The sequence below is a fragment of the Eublepharis macularius genome, chromosome 12 (genome assembly GCF_028583425.1).
Source record: "Eublepharis macularius isolate TG4126 chromosome 12, MPM_Emac_v1.0, whole genome shotgun sequence".
Classification (NCBI taxonomy): domain Eukaryota; kingdom Metazoa; phylum Chordata; class Lepidosauria; order Squamata; family Eublepharidae; genus Eublepharis; species Eublepharis macularius.
In genome coordinates, this window is record NC_072801.1 from 9,654,747 (window position 1) to 9,672,107 (window position 17,361).

Here is a 17,361-nt window from a genome sequence, read left to right on the forward strand (position 1 = left end):
TCAGTACGCTCTCTCCCCTTTCAGTACGCTCTCTCCCCTTACGAACGTGCTGTATCGGCCAACCAGCGTCGTGCGGCCGTGAAGAGGCGGGGCCAGGCAGGCTCGTCCAATCAACGCGCCTCTTCGCTTTCTCGCCTTGCTTGCCCGGATTCCTGTCACCGCGTCGCTGAGGCGAACGGAGGAGGAGGGACAGAAGAGCCGAGGCGAGGGGACGGTGCGCGCGCATTCTGTCCGCGCGAGCCCGTCTCCCGGTAGCCCTTGCGTCGGAGGAGGAGGAAGAGGAAGCCGCGGGAGGGGCAAAGGAGGGGGAGGGGCGTGGCGGCGCCCGCAGCAGCAGCAACGACGGCGACGGCGCCGGCTGGCTCGCTGGGGAAGATGGCGGCGGCGGCGGGGGCGGCGGCTGCTCCGGCGCCCGTGAACCTGCGCCTGGGGGACCTGGTGTGGTGAGTGCGGGGGGAGGGCCGGCACCGCCCTCCCGCGGGTAGGGGCAGGCCTAGCCCGGCCCTGCGCCTAAGAGACCCGCGGGCAGCCGAGAAGGGCCGGGCCGGGCCTGAGACGGAGGTATGAGGGGCAGGCCGGGGGCAGGGAAAGGGGGGGGGTCCTCCTCGGAATTCAGGTGAGGGAGAAAACCAGCAAGAGGCGCGTACGAGAGGGAGAGCGGGTGGACCTCAGTGAGCCGATCCTCTCCTGAACTCCCGAAAATGTCGTCCCGGCGCAAGTGTCGGAGGGAGCGGAGCGCCAGCACGTTTCCGAAGCTCCAGGCGTACTTCCAGAGGAGCCCTGGATTCCCCCTTTCCTTTCTGCTCAACCCCCCCCCCTCCCCGATCAAAAGCCAACCGGAGGCTGATAGATCCAGAGGAGTTAACCGTATTAGTCTGTCGTTGCAAAGTAGTAAAGAGTCCAGTAGCACCTTTTAGACTAACCAACTTCATTGTTGTATAAGCTTTTGAGAGCCAAAGCTCTCTTTGTCAGATGCATCGTCAGCTTTCAAGAACCACAGCTCTCTTCATCAGGTGTAGATGCATCTGAAGAAGAGAGCTGTGGTTCTTAAAAGTTTATGCTAAAATAAAGTTGCATCTGATGAAGTTTATGATACGATAAAGTTATAGTTTATGCAACAGTAAAGTTACATCTGACAATGAGAGCTGTGGTTCTTTAAAGGGTTATGCTAAGTTGGTTAGTCTTCAAGGTGCTACTGGACTCTTTACTGTCTCGCAACTGGGGGCAGAAAGGTTTTTTGTACCAGGGCCGGCTTTTGTGGACTGGGTCAAGTGGCGAGCCTCACTGTGCAGTTCAGGAAACAGGCTCAGGCCTGCACAGCCTTCTTTTAAAGTCTTTGTGTTTTCAAAATAATGAAGATGATGCAAGAATTTTGTGCGCGTCTTCTTGTTGGCTGTTGTGGACTTAAGCCCACTTCATCAAATAATACGCAGTGGATTTGCATCCACAAAGTCCATGAAAGTTTACCCTAGGGTAACATACTTTTTGAGTCTCACATCACTTACTTTAGTTAGGAAACATTAAAACTTGGATAATAGCTCAGTCCAGGCACTTAGGCCAGGCACTTTTTTACACTCACAGACACCCCCCCCCCATGCTGCCTTATGTACTCTCTATGGTTTTGAATATGTGGTTCTATGAGCTACCTATGCTTCATGTTGTCTAATGTCAGCCCTAGAATTGCTTATCTTGTTTCAGCATTTCTTCCACTCTGTATTGGATTCTTGCTAATGCCATGTCTTTGTAAACTTGTGTTTGTTTACCATATGGCATTGTTTATGGAAATGTCCTTGATATTGACTGTGTAATCCACCTTGAGTCTCAGTGAGAAAGGCAGACTATAAATGAAATAAATAATAATAAATGCTGCTGTACGTGACTGACTTTACATGGTGGCTTTGCTGTAAGGATTACCACAAACAGATTTAAAGTCTGCTTCTTTGAGTTAACTTCAGGAATCCCTAATGTTAGGGTGAGGTTGTATTGTTAAATGGAATTGCAGGCAGGAGTCAGAATGGCTCAGCTGCTGACTTTATTAGGTCAGCTAACTAGAATGAGGGAAGATAAGTTCTGGAAGCCATTGTTTTGCATGTCTTGTTGTCCTTATCAGGATTGCCTTCATTTTACTATTGTTACTTTCAGCGGAATTGTGGTCAGTAAGGCAAAGAATATAATGATCATGCACTGATGCACAGTTGTTTGAAACTTATTTTTCTGTTTTGAGTGTCTGAGGATGAGAGGAGGTGAACCTGGCCAAAGCCGCAAAATGTGTCTGTAGGTGGAAGTGGTATTTTATACCCAGTTCCTATAGATGGGCCACTAGGCCTTCCCTTTCAGCTTTTTAGAACCTCTTCCACCTGTGCGGATGAAGTGGTGGACATAAAAAAGATGAGGCAGTGTTACATACTTTCTAGGTTGCCATTGGTGTCCATCAATCTCTCCTGCCAACCTTGCCACACAATCCACCCTACTCACTCCAAGTTTTTGGACAGTTCCCTCAGTTGAAATTCTCTCACAATGTTTTGTGCAAAATCCTTTTGCTACTACTCAGCATTTTCATAGCATGGCATTGAGTGGTTGATAATTCTTGATGTGTGCCAGAAGATACAGGGAGAAGATTTGTAGTGACTACAGATTTTGGCTGGTGCTTGGTAGCCTGCTGTCGCTGATGGTGTCCTCTGAGCCATTATTCTACAAATGTTTCCGATGTTTCGGGCAGGCTTCAGGCCTCTGTACTTCATGCAAGTCCAGCCTTGGATCTGCCTAGCTTCCTTCCAAGTTTTTTGTGAAAGCAAACTTGGTTTAATCCTTCATGCCTGATAGCTTTTTTGCTGAATGTTCTATAGATACATACATAATGGAGTTATTTAAGGAAGCCACCTGGGTTGGGCCACTGTAATAACGTGAAAATAAATGTACCCTGGAACTAGAGAGGAGCCACTCCGTGTTTTTATTTTGCAAATTTTAATGACATTGACTTGACTCAAGGGTGCAAGTGGCTGGATCTTTACGCTTCCCAGACCTGCAAATTGAGCCAATGCCAGTCCAAGAGAAATAAAAGCTCAGTATTTAGACACATGTCTAAAGGTGCATATTAGTGAAGCATAACATCTTCGGAAGACTAATCCTGTTATCTGAACCAAGTAGTCTCTCCCAACCAGTGGCCAGATCCAGCTTTCAAGCAGCCTTGACTGGTATTTGCTAGCAAGGCTGACAGTCTAGGTTAAATACATCAGCCTTTTGCTGATTTGTCAGTTTGTTACTGAAGAAATCTGAACATTTTGCAGCCCTGTTTTCAGTATTATCTCACATTAACCATCCTCCAACTTGCCATACAGTTGCCAAAGGTTCATAGTGGTTTGTTACCTAGAAATGTGATTGTATGCAGGAAAGACATTAAGGGTTGTGTTTGTGTTGGACTTGTGGGATGGCATATGACAAGCACACGAAGGTGCGATCTTTTTCCTGAAATGATGCAGTACCTCCTGTGTTTATAAAATTCTTGTGTATCTGACAGAGCACTTCATCCTGTGCAAACCCTGCACCAACTCGGCTCATCATAGTAGCTTTTTTGCACAGTGTCCTTATGGCAGTCATACCGTGCACTGTTTCTGCTGTCTGGAATTGACTTCCAGACGTGGTTCAGGAGGCCCTATCCCTTCTGACCTTGTAGGCAGTTTGTAAGGCTGAGTTGTTTTGAAAATCCTTTTCTCTGAGGGATTGGAATTGATTCACTTGAAGTTCACTTGCCTTACAGGCAGATCTCTCAGAATGTCACAGATTGTTTATTGAAAGATAATACTTTGTTTTATAGATATTGGTTTGCTATGCAAACTGGATTTTATTTTGTATTCTATTACGTATTTTTGTAAGCCACTCTGTGCTTTAAAAGGACAGATATAAATCTTCTGATAAATAAATGTAAACATTCTGTACTGTCCTTCTCATGGTCTAAACCCAAGGAAAACATTCACATTGCTTTTGTGCAAGCAAGTCTAAAGTATCATAGCGACAAGCCATTTCGATTGTGCTTAGTGCTGTGTCTTGTGCATGGCAGCTTAATCTACACTGAGTTTTTTTTTAAAACTGTGCATTCCCTTTTGTTAGGCTGTTGATTAAAAACAGCATTGCATCAAGTGATTTGCATGATTCAGGCTTTAGAAAGAGATGAGAGAAGTGAAATCTTGGATCAGTGGTATTCTGCAAGAAACTCTTCTACCAGGTTATCTCAGGTACATTGTCTGAATAAAGCTGGTCTGTTCTGAAATTGAAGGGGCTTTTCTGTCTTCCTTTAAAACTATACAGGATGTATAAGTGACATGATTTGGTTGTCTTGCATGCTGCCCCTCCCTCCACCTTCATGCTTGAAAATCACATGGCTGGTCATGATTACATGCATTTAGCTGCAGCTTTTTGCTATGGTTTCCAGATAGTTGTAATTGTGTGACCCTGCCCCCCTGCACACACAAATGACAGTGTGTGGTCTCTTTCTATATGGCTTATACTTTTAATAGGAAAACTGTCCCATGCGAACCTGTCCGTAGATTAGTCAAGATCGTGTGGTTCTGCAGCCATCCGTATTAAGCTCAATAGGAATGCAGTCACTTTAACTAGTTATTTATAAAGCATGAAAAAGGCTCATTTGCTAAACAAGGCCAAGAGTCCTTGGTTTGCTGTCCTTCTTGTTTGTTCTGCTGCCCACTGGCTCTTAGGATGTGTGTCAACAGGACTGTAAATATCCATTGGTCTGGTTGTCTGTGGCAAGTCCAAACTGCCATCAGGCAAACCTGCAGGAGCAGTTTTACTGATATTGGCGTGGGGTATGGTGTTTTGGTGTTTTTATTTTCTATGGCTTGTGTTCTAGGTGCTCAAAGGACAAACACTGAGATGTTTTAGCAAGCAGTCTAGTAAAAATGTGTGCGGGCCATTGTATTTTTTTTCTGGACATATTTGCAGACTTCTGGTCACCTAGTGAGGCAACTGCATCAAGGAGGCCTTGGGGAGGCTCTAGCTGGCTTGGAGAAGGTTCAGCCATGTTCATTTAGGGTGTCATATCCTGATTCTCCACTTTCCTTGCCTAAATAGCTTTTGGTTTTTACCTTCTAGTAGAACTAAGTAGTGGAAGGATGTTGAAGAATTGCTGCTCTTTTTGACAGCCGTTGGCTGACTTCTGGTTTTTCCGTAGGGGGAAGCTGGGCAGATACCCTCCTTGGCCAGGAAAGGTAAGTTTCCTTAAGCACATACCATAAGCTCACAAAATACTCTCCTTAGTGTTTTGGTTGGGATGGATATTTCTGCTAATGCCTAGTCCAGTGGTTCTCACTCCAGAGATCACAAAGAGCTGCATTGGCAGTTCCCATCAACAGAAAGAGCCATGTGACTACTGTATATATCTTGTGCTCCAACCTGAATATAAACATTCAATCTTACATAACTATAACATAACCTTTTAAATCTCCAGTGTACCTCTGGGTGTGTAGGGTTGTCTGTCGCCACTATTGTTGAACATTAGCTAGCCTTTTTATATCTGGAGCGAAGAGGAAGGCACGCAGGTAAGTATGTGAGTGTCTGTTGTGCTGGATTTTGAAAAATAAATGCTTCTCTGCGTTGAAAATCCCTTTCGAGTCTTGCTGTGGCTCTGTTGAGTATAGAGGGAGGTTAGAACCTGATGTCATGCTAGGTTTTCCACTCGCAACGAATTTTGTGTCATAAGTTTGCATTCTACAGTGGTATGCTCTGCTCTGCCATCTTACTCAACTGTCTATGTTGACCCAGTCTCATATGCAGAACTTGTTCATCTACAGAATTTTGATATAATCATCACAGACAAGTTGGGTTGTGTTTTTAAAAATAAAAGCTTGACTTGGGGCTGATGAAATTACACCAATTTCTAAAGTTCCATAGCACCAGCCCCATGTTCCACTTTCCTGGAACATGGGGCTGGTGCTATGGGGAACAGTCCTCAGAAGAACCACTGGTGGCATGTAAAAGAGCCACTATCACTGGCGTAAGCTAAAATGTGCATAGGATGGATTCTAGGACTTAGATACTGAGTTGGGAATGCATGTACAGCCTTTCTTCTTGGGCGTCTTGGCAAACAGAGGTTTGGCCATGTTACCACAAACAGCTTGCTGATATGCCTGCACACCCTTTGCTCGGTCCTTTGGTCATGTGCAGAGGGCACTGGAAGACTTCCTGGTTTGTAAGCCTGGAATCAAGTGGCAGTATGCTGTGTTGTCTAAAGACCTTCCTTTGGAGCCGGGCCTTCTTTTGGAGCTCAGTTTTCTCTCCCCAACCCAAGTTTTGAAAGTTCAGTTTAATCCTAATGTGGAATCCCAGTTTGTGAAGAGAAAACAAAATTTCAGTTCACCTGGATACCTGTCGTCAGCCATCATGGCAAACTGGAGTTTGGCTGAAGGTTTCCCAGTCCTTCACGCTTGTTGCACATGCAAAAGGAAGAGAGAGCAGAGTGTTGATCGCAGATTAACAGATCCTCCACAGATGGATCTATCGCTTTTGCTTGTCATGGCATCTGATTATAGCTCTTCTTTTCCCATGAGGCCCTCTGTTAATGGGAAATATAGGCTTGAAGTAGTGCAGGGTGTTGAATTGCTGCCACCCCTGACAAACCGATGGAATGGCTGGTGCTAGAACAAATGCCTGGCTCTTCTGCCTGATAGGTCTGTGAACTTATTAAGATTTTTGAAGCACTTAGCTTGAAAGAAATCGGTTACCCTGGGGAAGATTGCAGTTCATCCTGATGATACTTATAGAGTGGGTGAGCTCCTCATTGTGCCAGACCACTTGCAGAATTGCCAGCTTAAAAGCTTAGTTGATGTCAGAATAACTTACACAATCCCTGAGTATCATACTGCAAATAACATGATGCGCAGGTACAGTGAGCGACCAGTATACGTTAGGGGAGGGGCTGTGTGGCTCAGTGGAAGAGCCTCAATCTGTGGCATCTCTAGTTGAAAAAACCTGCCAGTCATTTGGTGACGTGAAAGATCTGAGACCCTGGAGAGCTGCCAGTCTGAGAAGGCAGTACTAACGTTGGTGGATCCAGGGTCTTGTTCAGTCTATGGCATCTTTGTGTGTGAAGTTACAGATGCTTGAGTTTTGTTCACTGATTAGGTAACAGAATTCTTTGGGCACTTCCCAAAATGGAAATGGGAAGAAACGCTGGACTGAAGGAAATGCTGCTGCCACCTCTGGTTTGGATTTGGGCCAGGAGGTCCTGCCAATAATACCACTTGCAGCCCAGGGACCTAGACCTTGGTTTGTGCAACATGAGCTGCTCTTGCTTATTGAAATGTACCTTTACTTGTGAGATGTTTTCTTCAAGCTTGTTTTTTCTAACCTTGTTCCAATATGGTCTTTAGCAAAATATATAAGAGACCTTGGTGGTAGAGGACAGTGGAAACAGTTTACGCCTAGAAAAACCCAGACGGGCTTCCTCTGGACCATAACTAACTGCAGCATCTCCTTTCACTTCTCAGATCGTTAATCCACCTAAAGACCTGAAGAAGCCTCGTGGGAAGAAGTGCTTCTTTGTCAAGTTTTTTGGGACTGAAGATCAGTATGTATCCCCTTTTTTTCTGCTTAGGGAAAACATCTATTTTTCCAGGGTCTTTGTGGAAAAGGTCTGTGCTGGCATACAGTGCTGCCCCGACTACCTGCAAAAATTCTTAAACATCAGCCAGCAGGGAAAACCTTTTTAACGGTTCATTTGGTCAGGGCTGAGGGAGCCTGGTCACCTAAAAATATCTGGCTGGTTCCTAACATGCTGTGTCAAGGGTCTTTTCTTTTTTACTGTCTTGGGGAGAAGGTGACAACGTCATAGATGGGTCAGCTGGCAGCCAAGAAGTGCTCGTTCAGTATTGGGAATAATTAAGGAAGGGGTTGAACATGTTATCCCAGTGTCATAATGTTGTTACATAAATCTGTAGTGTTCCTGCATTCGGAGAGCTGCCTGCCTGCAGTTGTCGTTGCGCCACATGCCCGGCTTTGGGCTTCCCAGAGTCATCTAGCTGGCCACTGTGTATAGTAGGATGGTGGACTTTGTGTGCCTTTAATTTGATCCAGTGGAGCTGCTATGTTCAAAGGGTAGGATTTGGACCCTGGCCTTTAAGTTACTGATTCCTCAGACTTGTATCTCTAGCTAACTCATGCAAGTAAGCCAAATGGCACTTTTAAGTGGAAGGCGGAAACCCCTTTGGTGTGGGGTTGTATTTGCTCTATGTGATGTTTGGTTTTGCTCTGTGTGGTGTTGGCTTCTGTCTTGGTGGCACCAGTAAATAGGAAAACAGGATCTGAGTAACTGTGAAACTAGTGGACTTTCAGTGTTGTAGATGGGACATAATTGTGCAGTTTGTAAATTTAAAAACTGGGATTTAGAACAAGGTCTGTTCCTTGTTGAGCCCATGGGCACTTCTGGGAATTTGGGAAAGTGTAGTAAAATGGGTGCTGTGAGACTTGGGATAAACCACGAGGTTCAAAGCAAGCATCTTATATACTAATAGCCGAGTGGCAAAGATCTGAGGATACTTAAATACAGAGACTGGGAGCTGTGAACAGACAGGCCAGATCTTCCTACATACCTGAAAAATATTTCAGGTTTGCAGAAAAATCTGAAATCTAAAAAGAGAAATACATTGAGGGTTTTAAAAAAAGCCCAAAATGATACAAGCAGCTCCTGTAGCTTTAACCATATGCCCTCAGTGGCTGATGCTAGGCAAACAAGTAACAGTAAATCAGTATTCTAGGTTTGGTTTCTGTCAGGACAAGGTGGGGGAAGGCCCTTTCCAGGGCTTTTTGGCCTTTGAGGGAGGACTTATTGGGGCCAGGCCCAGCAACAACCACCAGGCAACTTGACTTGCATGACTTACCCAGGCTTGGCTGCTTGCTACTGCTCAACAGCACCCCCACCCCCACCTAAAGCCAATGTAGTGGTTAGCGTTTCAGAGTAGGATATGGGAGATCCAGGTTGGAATCACCATTCTGCATTGGGTGACATTGATCCAGTCACACACCCTCAGCTGAGAATGGCGTAAGCTGCTTTGTGGAGAAAGACAGGATATAAATGAAGTAAATTAAGAAATATAAGTGAAGATGTTTAGTGGGTTTGAAGGAGAGAAGGACATAGAGATATGTGAGCATATGGAGGCTGCCAGGAGAGGGAAAGACGAAATAATGTGGGGAAGGGGATACAAGGAAGGGATACTTCAAGGAAAATTGAAGTACCCTACAGGTTCCCCACTATGGGGCCTGGCTCACCTGGTATTTGCAAGTTCCCCGTCATGGGCCTGGCTCACCTGGCATCATGGAACTGGGCCATATGGCGGAGGCTGACTGGGGTGGAAGGGGGAAAGGTGAAATGGGGACAGACAAAGGTGCGTGGAAAAAAGAGAAGTAGGAAAGGGGGGGGAGACTGTGGGGAGCAGGGAAGGGGAAAGGACATGGTGCAGGAGGGAAACATGAGATCTCCCCCCCACCATCGTGCCAACTCCTTGCAGGTCCCCACTTGTCCTCTTATGTCAACAGCTATTTCTGAATGGTAATTCATTGCAGGCCTGAAGGTGATGCCTCTTGGGGTCTTTTGAGGCACTTCCTTGCTCCAGTGAGATTGAGGAAAGCCAAGATCAGTTTTTTGTTTAGGGGAAGAAGCACTTCAGGGGAAAAGCAAGAGGGCATCAGGAAACACATCAGTAAGCAATATGGTGCCAATATCCACCACGTTGTATATCACTGCTTAAGAGTAGCATACTGCAGTGCGAGGGACTGTTTATTTTCTAGTCACATACAATGTAATCTGCTTCAGTTGAGGAATATCTATTATCGTTTCAAGGCTGTTGCTAGCTTATGAGATGAGAAGTCAAAAAGCTGGAGGGGAGGTTGCATTGTGCTTTTATTTACAAAGAAATCCTTTGGAAAAATGGATCAAATATCTAGAATGGGTTTTAGTCCCAGCTTAGACTAGTGAATAGATTGCAGATGGAATGATCAGTGCAACTGAGTATATACTTTAGAGTTCAGGTTTTAGAACACCCATTCGTTGGTGGAGGTGGTCAGCTAAAAAGCACAGACCCATGGGAAATTCATTCATGATGACCTGTTGCATGTTTCTGTTCCTAACCAATCAACAAAATCGCTCAAGAATGGTTTTGGTTCTTCTGTATAAGCACGAATATGAGCAAGGCTCCCGTTATTTCTGTTGTGCAAAGAACATTGTGTTAAGGGAAGAATTCAGCTTCGTGAGAACAGCATCTTTCAGTTTTAAAAAAGCCAGCTTCTAGTTCTTAACACTGGAAAAGTATATTTAAAAGTATGTGTGTAGGTGATGTCTGCTGAAACTTTGGAAGCTAAGGGAGGGCAGAAATAAATCTGGAAATCTGACTTGAATGCCTCAGAGATGAAAGTTTGAATATTTCTGACATCGATCTGAATAATACAAATATTTATAAGCTAATGAAGAATCTAAAAGAGGTTTCTGTGTACAGAGTGCTATAATTAAAGTAATACTAATATTGAAAATAACTAATACTTTTTCAGTATTTCCCCAAAATCCTGTTTGTATGGCATACCAGACTCTCTCACAGAGTAAGATGTCTGCACTAGGAATGTACTTGATATTGAATATTATACTGGAGTGACTTGTGGGCCTGCTGAATGGAATTGGGAAGGAGGGGTTAAATATCACACAGTTGAATTCTGGACCTGCTTGCAGTGCATTTTGTAAAGATGTGCATATTCAGAATGCAACTCTACATGGAGCATGTACTTATAAATCAACACTCTCAATAACCAGATCTCCAGGGGCCAAGGCTAGTAGTATAACTGAATTTCATATTCAGACTCAAGCACCTGCCCAAGTTTGCCCGAGAGAGAGGATGAGAATGGTTCTTTCAACAGATGTGCTTTGCTGTTTATTATTGCACTGATACATTGTCAGTGTTTTCATCTCCCGGACAAAGAGCAGAACATGCATTTCAGGACAAACCATGGGGACATGCCCCCCCCCCTCTACATGTTGACTAGAATTAAATCCTGATGAATTTAGTGTAGCTTAGGTCTGAACAAGTATGTAAAGGATTGAATGTTACCAGTGTTGTGGTCTCTTGTGCTTTGAACTAAAGGGATTACAGCTCTGTGGATTATAGCTTCATAGCTGGTTGGGTGCAAATATAACCATCTTGTTAAAATACATGGCTTGTGTTAATTTCTTCTTTCCTTGTTTTCCGTTACCTGCCATCTTGAGCCTTACCATGATTAATGCTAATCCAGCATTTTCTTAACAATCTTGCAAAGGCACTTTTTAACAACAACAAAAAGTCTCTCACTTCTCCAAGAGTTTGAAATGGCTTCGGCAAACCAATTGAAGTACACATAACCAAACCAGTAAAAACAAACTGCCTGAGCAAAATCAAGAAAAAAATCACTAACTGCCCAAACTTAATACCATTCAAGTCAATGCCTTCTTGAAAAAGTACAGATTTGTGTGCTCTGCAAAGTGACAGAAGGGGGAATAGGGCATTTTGGAAGGCTTTTCTATAATGGTGGAGCCATAAGTGAGAGAACAAGTTCCCCCTGAAGCTGGCCACGCTTGGTGGATTGAGGATGCAAGTGGAAGATACTCGTGAGCAGGCATTATATTAGGAGAGGTGGTCTTTTAGGTTCTAGGTTGTGATTAAGATGTGATCCTGGTTGGTGGCAATGCAGATGTAACCTCAAACCATCAAACAGAAGTGGGAATTTGTTGCAAAGAGTGTGTATTTGTGCAAGAAGTAATGGCACTGAACATTCCTGAGACTGGCTTCTTATTTCCAAACACTTAATTGTAACAGTGCCTAAGCTGGTAATAAAAAGCTTTTAACTTGCTGCTCAGAGCTAAAGTTAGAGGCAGAATACAGAGTTAGGAGCCCTGTGTGCTGAATCTGTTGCTAGATACACCATTTCTCAGGCAAGAGGGGCACACTGGGTATTTGTGGCTTCAAAACAAGACAAGTTCTTGCACACTTGAAGTTAGCAGCCTGAGTGGAGACTAGCTTTCGTGGGGTTAGAGTCCTGGGGGTGAATGAAATGGAAGTCCTGGAATGTTTCCCCTGGTCTTCAGAGTTCATATTCAACTGCATGCTTAGAATGAAAGCATCAGCTGCCCCCTTGAAAAGCTGTGGGTTCTTGGTCACGCCCTCATGAATCCTGGCTTGACCACTCCAGCTACTGTGCATGCCAAAAAACACTTAACTGACAGTGTAGGCGACGGAGCTACTCCTCCCTTAGCTAAAATTGGTCACCACCAAGAACAAGCAGAAACTACAAGCACCTCAACTGGCTAAACATTGCTGTTGGTGAGGAAATGGTGAACTGTAAGTGTACTATGTGAAAGCAAGCCAAAAAATCTTAGCATGTTGAAACTGCACCATTAGCCTGTCTGCTTGTATGTAACATTTCTAAGAGCAACCTGAACAGCCAGTCTTAGCATAGCTTTTCAGAGCTTGGAAGCTAAACAGGGTTGGCCATGGTCAGTGCTTGGATGGGAGACTACCAAGGAAAACCGAGGCTGTTGCACAGGTTAGGGCAGTGGCAACCACCCTGCTTGAACGCCCTGTGACAACAACGTGATGGCACGTTTCTCTGTTATAGAAATTCTTGGATTGCCTTCCTTTGCAAGATACAGAGCCAAAGTGATTTAAAGATATGTATAAACTTATTTAAAACACTTGTTTTACATGTTCTGATGTCTGCCATTTACACCTAGGGGACCCTATTTGGGTGGAAAGGTAGCACGTAAGATTTTTAAATAAAATAATACTCATTGTCTCAAGGGCAGCACAGGAAAAATAAGGAATATCTATCCAGAAGTTTGTAGTGTGCGTCAAATCCTGCTGCATCCAGGTATTCCCTTTCAAATGATCTACAGGAGCTGGGCTGTTAGTTCTTCCTTAACTGTTAACCCAAAGCACTAGTCTTAATTCCTGAGCAAATTCCTGAGTCATTAATGCTGCAAAGAGCCATGTGCTGTGAGTGCTTTGGCATTGGATAAAGGCTCATACCTCCAGCATGCTCTAGGCTTTTCCAGAATTAAGAAGGAGCAGATGGTTAGTAGGTCTTTCCCAGCTGGCCTAGGTTCCACTGTCCTGCTCTCACACGTTAACAGTCCCAAATTAAAATTAAACTTTAAAAAGTTTATTTTATGTTCGGTATTTGTACTCCACTTTTGTCACTAGTCGGGAACATCTAGCCCTGCAAAGTCCACAAAATATATTGGTTATTACTGTTGAAGACTCGAACACAATGGGATCTCTGAGCGGGGGGCTGGAGAGAGGTAGCATTTTGTGCTTCCCTTCTGCGTTAGGTTCTTCTGCAGCCCTTGGTTGCCCTCTTTACTTTGCTCGCTGCCATTTCGTTCCTTGTAAGAAATGCATCTTCGATTTTGAAGGTGGAATAGTTTGATGCAAAGTAAAGTTCTATTCTGTGCAATTTACTCTAGGCACAGTGGGGACTGCTTTTCCTCTTGATTGCAGGGCCATACCTGACCCTTCTCTAGTGCTTGAGTTTGTCTCAATTTAGACCCCAGTCATTCACTTGAATAGGAGGCTTCAAGACAGTACTTCCCAACAACTCAGTCTTGGTTTCTCAATCCAACTGTAGCCTCCCAAGTGGTAAGGTGGAAACAAAGTGCTGTCTTCAATAATGCGGCAGTGTGTGAACAAACACATTCTACCGATAGCCTCACAAGGTAAAATAGCATAAGCCTGAAACAGTCATCTTCGTAAACTGGAACTGATTGGGAACTTAACTGTATGGCAGGATTTGGCCTTTTGGGACAAGCACTTCAAACTGCAGGATTGCTCCTATTGGACTCCCGGCTTGAAAGTTGCTGAATTAGGATGAGGGCTACACTGGGACCTTTCTGCATGCATTTTTTGAAAAGAATCTCAGGGAGCAGTAAAGATGTGTTCCCTGTCCTGCAGTCTGCAGGAATAGACCTAAAAGGACTTGATTGCGTAACGTTGCTAAATATACAATTCAGATCTCAGTGAGATTTTTTTTCAGGTAGCTGTTCCAAGCCCATTGTCTTAATTAAGACAGCTCTTTCCCCCCATTTCTTTTTGAGCTTCACTTGCTGTGTTTTCATGGTAAAGAGATTAAGCAAATGATTGAGAAAAAGGAGCTTTGCCTTAAAGATTAAAAGTGCTTGTTGCTTTTTAACAACAGCATCTCAGCAGAAGCTGCAGTACCTCAGCTCAGCTTCTGGATGTCCAGTAAACTGGCTACAGCTTTTACCAGGAAGATACGTTTGCAAGACTGGTAGTGGTTTTTTTAGCCGAGGGGGGCCCTCCAAAATGGTGCTGATTCCCTCCTGCATTTGGGTGCCAAGAATGATTCCAAACTCCTGCTAATTGGTCTTATTTAATGGCCCCACACACACACACACACAAGGGTGAGCATAGCATGGCATTGGATGGATGAGAAAACATTTTCTGGCATTTGTACTGAATAAGATTAGGTCCCTTCTGGCAGTTGCTTTTTTAGTAGTATCTACAACTTGCTGAAAGCACAGTCAATATGCCTTTTGCGATCTGAGGCAGGGAAGCATTTTTACTAATAAGAAGGTATGTCCTGCTTTCCTATAGAACACCTAAGGTGATAAATAGTTGCATAAAGCAGCAATAAAACTTGATTTTTTTTTTAGCTTCAAATGATGGTCCATTTAATACATAATAATTTGAAGGTTAACATTCCCAGAATATGATAATTTTAGCATCATGTCACTGCTTTTTAGGAGTCTGTTTGAATGCGTACTGATTAGGATTCTCATTTTTTCAATGGCAAAAGTATTTTTAACCAGAGAAAACATTATACCTTCCCTTCTACCAAAGCAAAAATTACAATAAGAAAAACAAGAACAGTTACAACATAAACGTGTCAATAGTGGGGCGGAGGCGGGGAGCAAGAATTCGAAACTCCTGCAGCAGCAAGGACCTGCAGACAGAACTCAGCAGGGAAAACCAGAGACAGCAGGGACTGAAGCCTCAGCTCAAGCGACTTGGGTTGAAACTCCATAAACATTTGAGATGCAGACGACTATATCCCATCTGTATTGTTTGCCTGGCTGCCTCAGTTGGATTTATTCTTTTTTTAAAACTCTGCTTTCCTAGCTGGTGTTCTGTGACATACATAGCAGTTGTCTTGCTTTACTTTTTCAAAAGCCCTAAAGCCAAAGAGAGAGAGTAACTCACTGAGGGGACAAAATCCAGTCAATTCATATATTTATTAGATACCAGTGCTTTGGCACTATTGCACTTTATAAAAGTTTACATATGATTTTGTCCCCACAGTGAGTTACTCACTCTTTTTGGCTTTAGGTTCTAATTGAGGGGTTCTTCTTTGATTTGTACTTTTCAAAAGCCCTGGCAGGACAGGCAAGGTGGGTGCAGAGTGAACTGGCGATTCTGTGAGGTTCTTAACCAAGTGGGAATCTGTCCTAGCGTTCAGTGCACTGTGCCACTTTGCCCTTCTTCCTGTTTAGCTTGTTCTTATCCCAAGAGAAGAAAGAAATGGTTCTCCTACATTCCCTTGCATTGTGTATGGAATTGTCATTTAAAAAGAGTGCTCTACCTGTTTCCTTCCAGGAAAGCTAGCTTTTATTTAATTTGTTCAAACCCTTCTCTCCCCCCCCCCTTTTGTTGGCAACTAAGTGGTTCTTGAGGTGGTTTATAACGGAATAAAATAGAGTAACACATGGTATGGTTTTGACAGAGGAACATAAAACCTCCACAGGCATAAACAAAATATAGAAACTATACAACAGTGCTAAAAACAATCAGTTGCAAGAGAGAAACATAACAAGTAACAGTAATTCTCCTTAAATGCATCAGGCAATAAGAACATCTTAGCCAGGTGCCTTAAACTCATAGGAGTTGGCACTGGACAAATGGCTGCAGAAAGGGAATTCCATAGGTGAGATACCACCAGAGAGAAAGATCTCCTGCTTGTTCTCCACCCACCTGGTTTCTCAGGATGCAGGCACACAGTACAGTGTAAGCTCGTATGTGAAACAGGGGGTCCTTAAGATACTCTGGTTTCAAATGTTTAGGGCCTGACTAATATGAAGCAGCATTTTGGAAAATGTCCAAAAATTAATTGGTGGCCATTGAAGTTTGTTTTGCAAAAGTCATGAGCTATGATCCTGCTAATCTTTGCTGGGTAACCCTCTTGCTGCTGTTGAAACTTCTAGACAGTTTTCAGAGGCAGCCCTGCAATACTGTACATGGCATTTATTTCTCCTGAATGTGCACAGAGTTGTTATACTATTCCCAAGATTCACATTCTCTTCCTGTGATTTGAGAGGAGACAACAGTAAATAGCGTTGAATCTTCCTAAGCTAATTTAACCTTATATTACTACCACTCCATGTAATCCCTGCAACAGGAAGTCCATGAGTAAAATCATGGCAAATAGCTGCCTTCATCCATTTCCCTTCTTGGGATCTATTTTAAAACTCAGACTGCCTCTAATGTTACAGGAGACTATAGAAGTGGTTTTTAAGAACGTTAATTTGTCTAGAGAGTTGAGTGGCTGCAAAGTAGCAGCCGGCAGCCTCAGGGGATTTGGGCCTTTCCTCTGAACATTCCCAGCTGACATTTCCAAAACATAAATGTACTGGGTATTGTGAAATGTCAAGTAAGCTGCAGAAGCTGTCAAGGATCTTTCAAGGATATGATAGCAGAAAAACATTGTGCAATGGCCTAATTAGATCTGTTGAGAGACAGATGAGAAAGATGGTGCTGAACACTAAGCTGTACAATAAGTGAAAAGAAAAGCATATAAGTGTTAACTGTACACAGTAAGCATGTATAGGAAGTGTAACTCATAGTACGATTAAACGCATCAATTATCAGGCCCGCTTCAAGTCTACATAGATACAGTGTCTATGTAGAGGAACTGAAGAATGTGGGATCTGGCACAAAATCCAACTTTCTGGTACAAAAGCCTCAGTGTCTAAATTTTACATCTGTGAAGATATGCCAGAAAATTTGTGGCCATTGCCTTAGGAAATTTCAGAAACCCTCTTACTAATTAAAAATAAAATATACAAAATGAGCAAGTGGGTACAAGCTGCTGTAGTTAGCACAGGTTACAGAATTCTGTGCAGCCTCTTGGTGCAGGCTTTGATACATCAGGAAGTGAAAGAGAAATTTCTGAAATAAAAACATAGACTATCTGCTAGGATTTATAGAGCTTTGTGTAGACATGATTGTGCCAGCATTAATGATGGCATGTGTGATTGTCCACATTATATATGACCAAGTCTCCATGTCTGTGAAGGAGACAAAACCAAGAATGGCACTAAATGGT

The 17,361-nt window shown here is 43.6% G+C and overlaps 1 protein-coding gene across 12 annotated transcripts in view; it reads left to right on the forward strand.

Annotated features, from left to right (window-relative positions):
- The first annotated feature begins 320 nt into the window (after positions 1-320).
- The window catches only part of GLYR1 (glyoxylate reductase 1 homolog), a 61,938-nt gene continuing 44,897 nt past the window's right edge, over positions 321-17,361 (forward strand). For 11 of the 12 annotated variants that reach the window (XM_054992411.1, XM_054992412.1, XM_054992415.1 and 8 more), the window contains exons 1-3: positions 321-443; positions 5,186-5,222; positions 7,500-7,579. In XM_054992411.1, coding sequence (XP_054848386.1) covers positions 376-443; positions 5,186-5,222; positions 7,500-7,579 — 185 coding nt within the window. In that variant the 5' untranslated portion in view covers positions 321-375. Of the gene's footprint in view, positions 444-542; positions 562-5,185; positions 5,223-7,499; positions 7,580-17,361 lie in introns of those variants that run through there. The other variant, XM_054992423.1, reaches the window with a different exon arrangement.